The sequence below is a fragment of the Diadema setosum genome, chromosome 20, assembly GCF_964275005.1.
Source record: "Diadema setosum chromosome 20, eeDiaSeto1, whole genome shotgun sequence".
Lineage (NCBI taxonomy): Eukaryota > Metazoa > Echinodermata > Echinoidea > Diadematoida > Diadematidae > Diadema > Diadema setosum.
In genome coordinates this window covers 1,527,769-1,542,417 of record NC_092704.1, presented here as the reverse complement: position 1 = coordinate 1,542,417, position 14,649 = coordinate 1,527,769, and the positions used below count along the sequence as shown (strand labels likewise).

The window sequence follows — 14,649 nt, the reverse complement described above, 5'->3', positions numbered from 1 at the left end:
AAATTTTGTGTCAGTACTTGATCTTTCTCTTCTGTCTGATCCGCTATTTTTCTACCATATTGAAAAGCCTGGGTTTGCTTTTGTATCTCTGGCATGATGCCAACTGAAGAAACAAAACTAAAGCAAACACAAAAACTTGCAGAACTCTTTGTGCATTTACTGAGGAAAACATAATGGCATGCAATGAAACTCGTAATGCTGTTTTCAGTGGTGGATCCAATGGGGGCACACGGGACGCGCACCCCCTCTTTATGTTTTGTTAAAACAAAAGAAATAAAAAGAAAAATAGGGGTTGTGCGCCCCCCTTAAATTTTGTACAGGCGCCTCCCCTTTACGGAATTCCTGGGTTTTTGTGGTTGGGGTATTTTCTTTGCTCTCACAAAAGGTGGTGAACATGAGCTCTTTCATACGTCAAGAATTAAAATGCCTTTTGGCATTCAAGGACTACTGCATTGTGAGGTAAATTGAAGATGGCAATTTTCAAATCGCTCACAATTGGAGCCTCCTGCTTTGTGGCTGGTGGCAACATTCTTTCTTCTTTAGAAATGATTTAAAATAACAACCACTTACGTGCGCATTACCAGTGGTTCCAATTTGTGCTCATGACTTGGATGAGTGGAGTTGACTTTGTCTCTGCAGACAATGCCAGACCCTGTGTGTCTTGCTTTGGGGAAACCCCCCCCCCCCCCCCAAAAAAAAAAAAAAAAAAAAAAAAAATCGGGGGGGGGGGGGGAAACACTTCAATGTTGGGATGACAAAACCTCGTATCTCAAAATTGTCAGATGTTCAGGAGAGCGAAAAAACATGGCGGCCAAAGCACTATAGTGAATGGGAAAGCCTTTGACATGTCATGGTGGCTTCATTTTTGGAGTAAGAGAGTTAGGATTTGGCCAAGACATCACTTGACCCATTATTTGACCATTAAGCTAAAAAAAAAATTTTGACATTTTTGAGATACGAGGTCTTGTCACCCCGGCAACGTTATTCTAATGTGAATATTTGAAACCCATTTTTGAAAGCTCATAATCAGAGATCGTAGGCCCTACATGCCTCTCATGTGTGAAAAGCAAGATGGTCACCTAATATTTTTCTTGATTGTACCACAGCGACTACATTCAGGAGCCACCACCGGACACACAAATCCTGAAAGACAGGTAAACAATGCCACCAAAGTGTATCTTTGTAGTACAGAATTAAAAACACATTACAAAAATATTTTGCATGGACATGTGAGACCATTTTTCTAAGTGATTGTATTCAAATTTAGAGAGTCACAAGGATGGTGATCTATCACTTGGTCTGCTCCCACTTTGTCTAATAGCCATTCAGTCTCAACCCACATGGTCTAATCTTGTTTCGTCTAAAACCAGTTTGTCTTATGACCATTTAGTCCAATTGCCACTTTGCCTTATTACCAGTTGGTCTTCTCCCAGATAGGCTATGCCCACTTTGTCTAATACCCACAGTTTATTAGACAAAATGGGAAAAAGTCCAAGGAGACAAGACTGCAACATTAGACCATCTGGTCATTAGACGAAGCGATAAGTAGCCAAACTGGGCACTAGACCAAGTGAAAAGTAGACCAAACAGGCATTAGGCGAAATTCATAGTAGACCAAGTGAGTTTAGCCGTAGTGGTGTTAGACGAACTGGGAAGTAGACCATCTGATAGTAGACCAAGTGACAATAAACCACAAGGATAGACTGTAATATAGTGGTAAATTGTTCCTTGAAGGTTAGAATTAAAGGAGAATATTTAAATGCTCTGACAAATGAGAGTTAAAATCTTTCAAGCACAACAGTGAAAATTTGATCAAAGTGCAACAAGAATTAAGGAAATTATGATTTTTTTTTTTAGAACAGTTCTTGAACAGTCCATGAGATTAAAGGCCTACAAATGAGAGATTTTTTAACTGTCATAGGTGCACAACTTGCCGTATAGTTTGTCCACAAAATCTTGAAGTTTCCTTTCCTTTTTGTTGTTGTTGTTGTTGTTCAAATGTAATTATGCCCCAACCTCATATTCTAATATATCTGACTGATCATTATTTTGAATTCATTCAGACAGGAATAGCATTGTGTTGTACAGTTTTAAAGCACAAAATTTGATTTTTGTCTGTTTTGTGTACACAAGCCATTGAATATTGTGAGGTGATGACATAATCAGCCCACTCATTTACATAATAATTCATATCGCCTGCTTGCAAATACTTTTTTTTTTGTCAAAATTAAAAAACGTAAAAATTTCATAACTTTCCAAATTTTCATCTGAAAGTCATCATATTTTCACTGTCCTGCTTGTAGAATTTTATTTTTATTTATTGTGTCTTTTTAACTAACTTTTAACTGGTCTGGAATCATCCTTTTACTCCTTTTCATGAATAAAGCCATAATAACATAGTGCAAATATGGTACGTGCCTTGGCCATACAGAGTAACTTTAGGCCATTATATAGACTTGACGATTGTATCTCCCAGACCCTATGGGCTAGAGACTGCAAACAGCAATAGCAGTGCTGCCAAGTGGCTGCAGGAGTCTCCCTGAAAATGTTAAAATCTGTTCATATCTGAATAAGAGAATATTAAAATCTCCCTTATTTGGGAATGCATGTAACACAGAGATATCTCTCTGATTGCTTTGTGGAATCTCCCTGATTTGGATGTGGGAATGCTGGCAGACCTGCAATAGTTATTGCTCGTGGGTGCATTCAACATGGACAGACAAAACGGTTGCATCTTTTTTCCTTTTTTTTTTTCTGGCCAAGGGAGGGGGGGGGGGGGGGAGGTGGGTCCATTGCCTCTCCAGCCTTATTAGGGTTAACATTGTTTGCTGTGATCACCCACTGCACTCTCTCCCTATCTCAGCTGGGACTTTGCCAAGTATGTGAACGCAGTCAATGAAAGCATCGAGCATGAAATCTTCTCCTACCCCGAGTGGATCCAGGCATACTACAAGTGGGTCGGTTTCCATGGCTACAACCTTATTGTGCGGGTAAGACCACCTTCAAGCATCAAGAGTCATTGAATATAATTTGAGTATGAAACAGTACTGTTTCATTTTTCACTCTTTAGCTGCTCTTGGTAAAAACAAACCATGAGCATGGACAGTCTCAATCAAAGGCATAATTTACCATTTGCAGATGAAACAAAAACACAGTATTAGTGCTTGAAATAGTTATAAAACATGAGTCAGGGATAGAACAACCACTGTAAAAATTTGAATCCATTTAATCGATGCTAAGTATTGCTAAATACACAAAATGTGAACAATAGTTATCACCGTCTACAGCTATGGTTTTTGAGAAAAACACTATATCCTTATATTTTAGGCTTTATTGCAAAATCTTATGTGGTAGGATGTTTTGTGACACAACAGACCTACACATAAGCATCAAATGTGTTTTTTAAAATCATTGCTCTCAAAGGTAAACAGGACCTTTAATAGTTCAATATAATAAGGGTGTGAGAGTGCTCGCAGAATTTCTTTAAAAAAAATCTGAACTGCATTAAACTGTTCACATTAAAAGGACAGGTCCACCTCCATATGCATGTGGATCTAGTGAATGCAGCAACATTAGTAGAATACATCAGTGAAAGTTTTGGGTAAATTGCAGTCACTGCTGGATGAGAAGACTACTAGTGTATGATGCTGCATTGTGTAGAACGATATAAGGAAAATATAAGGAAAATTTCACAAAATTTTGTTTTTTTAGAAAAGTGCACATTTCCTCTACTTGTCACTGATGTACGAGGTATTCCCCTGTCCTTCTGAGAGGCAAGTCAAGTGTTCTTCTATTATGCGAGAAAAGTGAAAATATGCTGAATTTTACAGTATGAATTTTACTTTTACAGTATGCAAGTGTCAATATGTCTATTTTTTATTTTTTTTTTGCAACTGGTTGACCATTGCCCTATATCAACGAAAATAAACATAGAATTTGTCTGTGTGGTATGGGTAGCTGTAGATTCAAGATTTGTGATTTTATATGAGAGGATCTAAATGTCGGGAGAGGTTGATTTTCTGAAAATGGCATGATATTATTCCCGTACTCTTCAACTTTTATTTCATACCTAACATGACTCATAAACATACTTGGTTGCGGACATATCAATGCTTTTATTCGCGCATGTTGAGTTGTTTAGGAAACCAGTGTTTCGAGAAAACCGCCTCAAGGTTTTCCTTCCGTCACAATTGTGATCAAGGGGAGACAAGACAGTTTCACCTCTTGACAATAGAAGGTATGCTCCTAGCAACCTCTGCGATGTTCATTCAAGCTTAGTCCCAGCAGTCTTTGCACGACCAATCAGTAACTAGAATGCAGCGCACTGACCAATAAGATCATTCCCTTGTTAGTAGGGGAGGAGTCTATCTGCAGCGCAATATCCAAATCTTTGGACACGTTTCTATTCCATTGAAAGACGAAAAATCATGGCCTGGAAAAATGCTAATTTCTTACCCATCCTTTGATCATTTAGGTTTGAAATTTCGGAAAATGATAGATGATACATTAGACTTCAAAATTATGCCAAAAAATGAAATCCGATCGACCTGACCGATTTTGATGATCTGATTTCAAACTCTCAGCTCAGCCCACAGCGACTTTCCGATCCTTTTGTTGTGGCGGGTCACATTTATTGTTTGTTAGAAACACAGAGATTCACCATCCATGGCATAGAAAATTCAAATGATATCAAACTTCCGGGGTAAAAAAAAAAAATGGGGGGGGGGGAGGCCCGAATGGTGAAACGTACCCTATGTATTCCTATGTACAGGTGCAAAGAAAGTGGGGGGCCCTTACAAATTAGTATCTTGTAAGTAAATTGAGTCCTTGCAAATATTGTTTAAATCCTATCGTATTTTTTCTTCCCATCACCCCTCTTGCTCCATTCAGTCCATCAGATAGTGTAAGCATGAAAAGAAACAGTACACTGTATAACTGTAGGGTGAATTCAATGAGAAAGAATGAGGCGAAGGAGGAGAGTATTTTATATTGCTGTGTTGTTCATATCTTATTATTCAATTCAATTCAGTTGCATTGAATATATATTACAAATGAAATACAGTCATTTCTTTTTATTTTCAAGACAATAAAACGTAGAGTGTGTACATCCAAACATAATTGAGATATATGTTTACAGATTGAAGAAAAAGGATAAGAGAAGGCATCAATTGGGAACCACTTGCGATATAATGAATCAAATGATCTGACTGAATTATGGGGCATGTATGGGAGTGTGAATGCAAGACTGTTGTCAAATAAGCATATAGCTTGAAGATATGACAGCCTTAAAAGAAAGGGGAAAAAAAAAAGAAAATGGGCAAAACATACATCATATGTACACTTATCCAAAATGAAAGAAAAGAGAAGAAAAGAAAAAAAAGCCAGAGTCATTCTGGCATTTTTCATGATTCAGTTGATCTTCATGCATCACTTGCAGTTATCATTCCCAGCTGAACTACTACACATTGCAAAAATAATGGAGGCATTACAATCTTGACATGGGTTCCAGATGAATATTAGCAGGATTCCATATGTTGATATTGTACTTACCGTGGCTCACCAACAGATGGCACTATTTCCATAACAGAGAGAGTATTTCATAGTTTGGCCCCATGATACAGCTGTATGTTACACTACGTTTCTGAAAATTAGTTCTCATCTAATTACAATATTCCTTTTCTTAGTGTGTATAAAAGCAGACTGCTTAAATGAAAATAAATTACATATAATTTGTGGCATGGTGCTTGAATGCTTTACCCCTGGGGTAAAGCACTTTATCCTCATCGCCTAGACCTTCAGACATTTGTGGTTTTCCCGTGGTTTGCTCATTTAGAAAGCACCTAAAAGACAATCGATTCCAAAATAATTCCACATCAACAGATGATTGAGACTGATGACGACTTCCAGACGGTCGAGGGGGGATACAACTTCCTGATCGATTTCATCGGACCCCAGCCAACATTCCCGAAGCAGAGACCAGAAAGGCGACACAACTACTTGGAGGTAGGTTTCAATTATTCCCCATGTTGGGAGTGCCTCTCCCCTACCAGTACCCACGCATCTGGGACTTTCAAACCTATGCCATTACCACGGGAAACAAGTTACTGTACGAGCTGAATTTTTCGCGTTCAGATATTTTCGCGAATTGCTACTTGGAGGACATTTGCATGTGTTGTTAATTTCGCGGTTGCGACGGTCTAACTGAACATAACTATTTGCGCGTTGTTATTTTCGCGTGCTGTTATTTTCGCGGTTCAAAGGCCATTCGCGAAATTCGCGAAAATAAAACCACCGCGAAAATTTCAGCTCGTACAGTATGCTAATATTACCTTTGAAGAGGAGTGATATGAAGCTTGACTTCAGCACTGGAGTATGATTGTAATGATTTTGATCTTTGCTGCAGTAATCACATGATTGCATTATTTCCAATCACCAAACAGTATCTCGTTGTGTGCATGGCAAATTGTCGCTACAGAGCTTCCCTGTGCATAGCAGAATGTCGTTAGGTGTGTGAGTGCGCATAGGTTTAAAGGACAAGTTCACCTTCATAGACATGTGGGTTGAGTGAATGCAGCAATATTTAGTAGAACACATCAGTGAGAGTTTGAGCAAAATCGGACAATCCATTAAAAAGTTATGAATTTTTGAAGTTTCTGCTCAGTCACGGCTGAATGAAAAGACTACTATAGCTTGTTATGTCACATGAGTACAACTATATAAAGAAAGAATAAAGAAAATTCAACATATTTCCATTTTTCTCGCATAACAAAAGAATACTGGACTTCTCTCTTTCAGAAGGCAGGGGGAATAATATTACCCTTAACATACGTCAGTAGCAAGTCGAAGAAATGTGCACTTTATTCAAAAAGTAAAGTTTTGTGAAATTCTCTTTTTATTTTCCTTATATAGTTGTATGCATGTGACATCATACACTGTAGTAGTCTTCTCTTCCAGCAGTGACTGCGCAGATACTTAAAATATTCGTAACTTTTGAACGGATTGTCCAATTTTCCTCAAACTTTCACTGATGTGTTCTACTAATATTGCTGCACTCTCTCAATCCTTATGTATATGAAGGTGGACTTGTCCTTTAACAACAATCTGCCAGGTGTGTGGGGGGGGGGGGGGCAGTGCTGTAGCGACAATATGCGATGCATGCAATGAGTTATGTAGACGATTTGTATACCAGAGTGTCACTGGAGGCATGAATACTTCATGTTTTCTGTTCATTTGTCCATCTATCCATCCATCCATCTGTGATGGATTTTGTAGACAATGTAACTTATGAAAGAACTATTTGAGGTTTAACTAGTGAAACTTGGTGTTTGTACATATGGTGTACTGTTGTATGTATGAATGGACAAAACTGTGATTAATTATCAAATTTTGTCTGCACATACTCAAGGTCATAGGTCGGGGTAAAATGCTACATTTCAGTGTTTCCCCCTACATTTGTAGCAATCCCTGAATGCATTTTCATGAAACTTAGTGAAACTTACTTAAAGGAGACCTCCGGATGATTTTCAGATTTTTGCATTTGAACAACTATTAATTAGTTATACTGAGGAAAAAGTTTCAGAATTTATGATAACTGGGATGAAGTATAAGAATATTTTCAAAATTTAGAACAAATTGCAATGAACAAGGATGATGACATGGCAGAGTCACCATAAGTATGCATGAGTTGGGGCTCAAGGAAGCAGAACAAAAGAAGGCATGCATAGATTATACACAGGTGAACTCGTAAGCAAGCGGTATTGTAATGGAATTACACTGCTACATTTCTTAAATATGTGAACCTGCTATGTCATTATCCTTGTTCAGTGTAATTTGTAAAAGGTTTTAAGTATTGTTTCTCTAATCAAGAACCACAATAAATTCCACAAATCTATACAAGAAGTTGTCGATTTATGTACTACATGATGTGAAATTATGAAAATCGTGTGGAATGTCCCTTTAACTGTGACTTGTACTGCCACTGTGCTATGCCTAATAATGATGTTTCAAAGTAACCTCAAATCAACCCATAGGCCTATCTGCAGATGTAGTAGATATTCCGTAGTTTGTGCAGATGCTGCAAACACCTGTCTACAGGATACTGTATACGCCATATATTTCGCAAGTCTAAATTTTCGCAAATCGAGATTTCCTGACGATTTCACGAGTGGTTAAATTCGCGATTGTGGAGTCCTGTACTGAACGGAGAAATGTGTATGCGTACGTCACATTCATATCGGGATCAGAGTCAGTATTTTTGCGTGTTTTCAATTTCGCGAATAGCAGCTGACTCGCCAAATTCATGAAAATAAAAACCTCGCGAAATGTTTGGCGTATACAGTAATCTGTCGCAGAAATAACTTGGACAATGAAGTCAGTTTATAAATCTTGTTCTAATTCACAAACTGTGAACTAACATTCCACAGTTCCTTGCCTCCCTTCCTGTGACTATAGAGATCAGTGGTTTGGATTGGAATTATGTTTTTTTTAAGTTCACAGCCAACAGAATAGGACCCCGTTTACAGTGCGGGGCCGGGCTCGGCCGCGGCCGAGTCCGGCCTCAATTGCGCGGCCGAGCCTCGCAATTTTGTCCGTTTACACTGCTGGGCTCGGTCGCGCTTTTGATTCAAACCTTTCAATATTTTGTCGTAGTGGCGCTCTGCTTGTAAACAAACGCAATTTGGTATAATCTGGTTTTCAGACCCTTTGCCAAATGAATTCCGTGGCGACGAAGATCGCCGTTCGGGCTAAGGCCTTTGCCGAAGGAAAAAATCCTTTGCAGGACAAAACCACCTTAAACTATACTAGTTTTCGACATTGAGGGGGTTAATATCCTGAAACCAGAGGGTTTGGAAGCCAGACTAAAATTGGCCGCGCAATTGGCCGCGCATTTGGCCCAGTTTGCGTTTACACCAAGAAGAGGCAGGGCTCGGCCGCGGCTCGGCCGCGGCCGAGACCACCTCCAGAGCGAGGCCAAATGCGAGGCCAATTTTGGCCTCGCATTTTGCCTTTTGCGCGTTTACACTGAAGCGGGGCTGGGCTCGGGCGCGGCTCGGCCGCGGCCGAGCCTCGCACTGTAAACGGGGTCTTAGTCTACATCTATGTGAGATTGAACAAAGTCCTATGTGTATAGTGAGTGACCGTGCATCACAAAACCATAACAAAAAGTCACACTCCTTGATTTTAGAACTCAGAAAAGGTGAAATGGGTCAACTGAGTACATTTTGACTTTTTTATATTTTCTGAAAAAAAAACCTATCTTCCTTTTACATTATTCCTAAGTTTAGGATCATAACATGAAAGGCAAAATTTGTTCTCAGCAGTTTTTCTACAGCCTTTTTTTTTGGGGGGGGGGAGAGTAAAAATGATCAAGTATGTCTAAGAGGCCCCTTTTCATTTTTTGAAAATCCCTTGCACACTCTTCATTCACTTTCAACTGTTATAACTTTGAAAAGATGATGCTACTGCTTTGAAAGTTGGCATTAATCATGGACAGAATGTATTGATAGACCATGCTCAATTTCAGCTTAATTTGATAATGTCTTCATTGGTGATGCTCCGGTAGTTTACATCTTTTGTTTTGTCCCATTCATATCGCACAGCTAGCACGGCTTGGTAAAGATTATGCAGGGTCACATACTATACTGTCACAGTGGCGGATCCAGAGGGGGGCACAACCGGCGCACGCCCCCCTTTATTTTCCTTTGAAAACAAAAGAAATAAAAAGAAATAAAATGAAATGAATTCCCGGAAGTAGCACCAGAAATATTAGCTGCGCCTCCCTTTTAATTCCATGATCCGCCCCTGCTGTCATCCTGTCCAAAGGGTTTATGAGTTAGTCCACACTAATCCACAGCTATCTATCAGTTTCCACTCTATATTTCTTTTTATCTTTTAGTGATCGTGAATTCTGATATCTCAATCATTGGTCAATCACATCATTGATCAAATCCCGTATTACCTGACGTGTGTTACTCGATCAGACCAAACACTGAATATTTCTTGTATTCCGTGAATAAGGTCATATTGTGCACATGCGCTAAATCCGCCACTGAATATTTTCTGTATGCCGTGATATGACGTTGTGATATTACACAGCTAGCTGCGCGTGTACGTATGCACGCATAATCAGATTGCGAGGTGTGTGTCAACATGGCTGACAGCCAGCGATTTCAACATCATTTACGAGAGGAAATCAGCGAGAAGGAGGTTAGCACAATGCCCAAAAATGTAGATTATACACTTAAAAAGAAAAAAATTGTTACCCCCGCTTGTTCTTATGAAAAACCGGAAATATCTACAGTCTGGTGCCATATTCCATTCGGCCTCCAGCCTCATGGAATATAGCACTAGACCATAGATATTTGCCCGTATTTTGTGAACAAGCAGGGGCTAACAAATACTGTTTGTAAGCATTATATGCCCCATGATGTATGGAAAACTTACGTTACAATTTCACAAATGATGATTGTCTAATTGGCTGACACTGCCCCCATCCCCCCTGAAATCTCAGCCATCAGTGGCGCGATTGTGACCATGCCCCCCCCCCCCAACATCCCTGACATTTGATGATCTTGTTTTGGTTTCTTTCTGTTTTATTTATTCCTGCCCTTCCTGCTAGATACGAAATCGGATCGGCGTTCATCGGCAAACTGTGCTTAAAGGCCTCTTTTGGGACGACCTGTACATTGGCTTCAACAATCAAATATCAAGAGAACCAGACACATTCCACTACCAGTGAGTTAGTCTCAAGAATTTCATTCTTTTCAATCTTCTTTATCTCTCTCCTACTTCCCTTAAAGGGGAATTCCAGTGTAGTTTTGAAAGTTATTCTGAAAAGAAAGAGTAAATTTCTGGAGCACCAACAATGAAAATTGGATCAAAATTGAATGAATAATAGGAAGTTAGACATTTTGAAGTTTCACAAATTATTCTGGAATCAGTTCTTGAACAGTCAATATGAATGTATATGCAAGTTGTAAAGTGATGATGGTCATGCCCTCATACCTTGCCATATTGTTTGTACATAAAATGTTACATTTTCTCTCTTTTCATTCAAAAGCAAATATGCCCCAATCTCAAATCCTAATGTATCTATTCTGATTATTTTTGAGATATTCACCCAGGAATTATGGTATGTTATGATTTATTAGATAAAATGTTCTCACAGCCAAAAGGCTGAATTGCAACATTTGCTCATATAGACCTAATACTACAATACAAATTGATTAAAAAACAAAATATTTACAAATTTCAAGCTATTCATCACTGTTAAAAAAATAACAGTTGATATCATTTACAACATTATTCATTATAGAATCTATACATTCACTACATTCAACACACTGTATGTGACAAAAAACTCAAACTGAATAAAAGGGACCCAGTTACTTCCTTTCCTCACATTCTATTAACATCTTCCCCCTCCCTCTCTCTCACAAACACACACGCACTTACACACAAGTGCAAACACAGGTACACTCACAAACACATACACACAATCATCTCTTCATCACGTCCAATAATTGACTCACACACACACAAACACATAAACACATGCAGACACATACAAATTCTTATTCCCTCACCACACAGCATTACTGATTATATAGAAGTACATTCGTCATGCTTAAACTGCATTTGATCACATGTTTACAAACAGTCAAATGAACAATGTAGTGAATGTTCACAAATATTGATGGGAGTACAACAAGAAATATGAATAATGTATCAAAAAATAATCTGATATGTGATATAATGGTATATGCCTAATGAACATTATATACTCTCCCTGAAATGAAAAAAAGCATCATATAAACAAATCAAGAGTTTGTTCACAAAAACCGATAAGTCCATATTTGCCAAATGGAGATATTTGCGATTAAAGGTCAAGAAAAATAAAGAGAATATTAAGAAAATTTTTCAAAATTCTTCAAAAATATACCTATATATATATATTATGTAGTGACCAATATATCATTAAAAGATATTATTTTGTACTTTATGACGGAGACCGTACTTCAAAATCTTCATCGGTTTTTGCGAACAAACTCTTCAAATTTGAATTATCAACAGTTACTGGTACCAATGACAAAAAAAAAAAAACACATTATATAAGGGTTTACACTTGTGTAAACAGAAACATTGAATATTTGCTTTTTTTTTTTTTTTTGCACAATCAGTGGAAAATTGTGAGCTGGTGACATCATTAGCTCACTCATTTGCATATATTCATATCAACTATTCAAGACTGCTTTGCAGAACTTATACTGAAACTTCTCAGTACCGGTATCATAACTTCCCTATTAAAGGGATCGTATAGTTTTGGTTGAGACCTAATTCCAGGTTTCTAACATTTTTCTGGTGAGATAATGAGAAACCTCTTATGAAATATGATAGAGCATGTAATTCTGTGAAGAATTCAACGTTTATTTTATGAAAATTGGTTTTGAAATGGCCGACATATCCAAAAAAGAGCGATTCTAATAAAGTGTGGGACCCACACTTATTGACAATTGCTTTGTTTTACTTTGTTTTTCGATGTTTCAGTCATTCCAAACCCGATTTTCATCAAATAAACTTTGAATTCCTCATAAAATGGTATGCTCTGTACTATATCTTAAGTGTTTTCTTGGTATCTCGCAAAAAGTTAAAAGCCCAATTCTCATCTCCACCAATACTGTACTATCCCGTTAAGTTTTTATCTGATTTCAGTGTTGTACTTTTAAGATTTACTCTTTCTTATCAGACTAACTTTTAACTGGACTGGAACTGCTCCTTAACCCATTGAAGATGGACTGAATTTGGTACAACACACATTTCCCATAGACACACTTGCTGGAGTATACTCGGGACTCGTCCTCAACGGGTTAAAATTGTCAACCATTCTTGACACAGGACAGTAATTTGGCTCAGACACTAATGCATCTGCCTCTAGATTCACAAGGACCCGGGTTCAATTCCTAAGTCTAACTGAACAATATTGTGTGTAATTATAGGCCCTACCGTCCCCTTTAGTAAGAGGCAAAACACTCTGTCCCTTGTGCAATGTAGTAGACCACCACTGTGGTCTAGCGCCCCCTGTTGCTAAAATGTAAGTGAACAACAAAAATGGCAGAATAAACAGCTAGAAGTGAAACTTCAAATTCACCGTAGTATCTCACTTTATTGAGTCATCCAACTAGGTAGTTTAACCCGTTGAGGACGGATTGATTTTGCTACAACACATATTTCCCATAGACAACTGCCCGAGTATACTCGGGACTCGTCCTCAACGGGTTAAACACATTCTAGATATGTTAGCCTCTAACACGGATTATACAGGTCACATACTCTACATCTTGGATAGGATATAAAGGAGATCCTAGGTTGAAGACAAGTCCTGAGTATACTCGGGCAGGTGTCAATGGGAAATGCATGTTCGAGCAAAATCAGCCCAATCTCATTGGGTTAACTCTTTATGTGCCATGTTCGCACATTGGACTCAGTCGACGATGCCCCAACTTCGCATATATTCTGCTCAAATGCACAAACCCACACATACCAATTGATAGATCTCCTAATGCTGCGGTACAATAAAAGCGTTTCTCACGCTTTTTTTCCTCTTGCATACGGCTTGCATTTTATGTGGTGATTGACTATCAAGCAGTGCTCCATACTGGATTTGCGAGTAAATTCTAAGTTTCTGTCACTGCTTTGTGTGTAAAAATCATGCCTTTACAGTAATGTAGCTACTGGTCATATTAAAGGAAAATAATCATAGATTTATCATACAATATATACAAAGCAAAGCTTGGCATTTTCTTGACAACTTTGCTCATTATATGTCCATGGTAACAGAAATCTATCAAAGTTACATAGATTTTTAAAACAGAACATACTAAACCATGACTATGTTGCTATCTCAGAATAATGCAGCACAGAGGATGTTTCAACCATGGCACATTTAAAGAAGGAAGGAAATCTTGAAGGATTGGATCTGTACGCTATTACCACCAAGTTCCACAACCATTTCAATGTTTCCTCTGAAGTACAGCTGAAGGGATCGTATAGTTTTGGTTGAGACCTAGTTTCAGGTTTCTAACATTTTTTGGTGAGATGATGAGAAAACTCTTTAATGAAATATGAAAGAGCATGTAATTCTATGAGGAATTCAATGTTTATTTGATGAAAATTGGTTTTGAAATGTCTGAGATATCCAAAAAAGAGCAATTGCAATAAAGTGTGGGACTGCCCACACTTTATTACAATCCCTTTGTTTTACTTTGTTTTGGGATGTTTCAGTCATTCCAAACCCGATTTTCATCAAATAAATTTTGAATTCCTCTTAACCCGTTGAGGACAGACTAATTTTGCTACAACACGCATTTCCCATAGACACCTGCCCGAGTATACTCGGGACTCATCCTCAACGGGTTAAAATGATATGCTCTGTACCATATCATAAGTGTTTTTGTGGTATCTCGCAAAAAGTTAACCCACTGAGGACGGGCTGATTTTGCTAGAACACTAGTCACTCATTTCTCATAGACTGCTGCTGAGTATACTCGGGACTCGTACGTCCTCAACAGGTTAAGAGCCCAATTCTCATCCCCACCAATACTGTACCATCCCTTTAACCCTAACTAGGCCGGGGGGGGGGGGGGGGGGGGG

The 14,649-nt window shown here is 38.4% G+C and overlaps 1 protein-coding gene across 1 annotated transcript in view; it reads left to right on the top strand.

Moving 5' to 3' along the window:
* LOC140243984 (cytidine monophosphate-N-acetylneuraminic acid hydroxylase-like) overlaps positions 1-14,649 on the top strand; it is a 109,588-nt gene that overhangs the window by 72,678 nt on the left and 22,261 nt on the right. The window contains exons 10-13 of the mRNA XM_072323646.1: positions 1,107-1,154; positions 2,864-2,990; positions 5,881-6,003; positions 10,619-10,734. Of these exons, the coding sequence (XP_072179747.1) occupies positions 1,107-1,154; positions 2,864-2,990; positions 5,881-6,003; positions 10,619-10,734 (414 nt within the window). The remainder of the gene's footprint in view (positions 1-1,106; positions 1,155-2,863; positions 2,991-5,880; positions 6,004-10,618; positions 10,735-14,649) is intronic.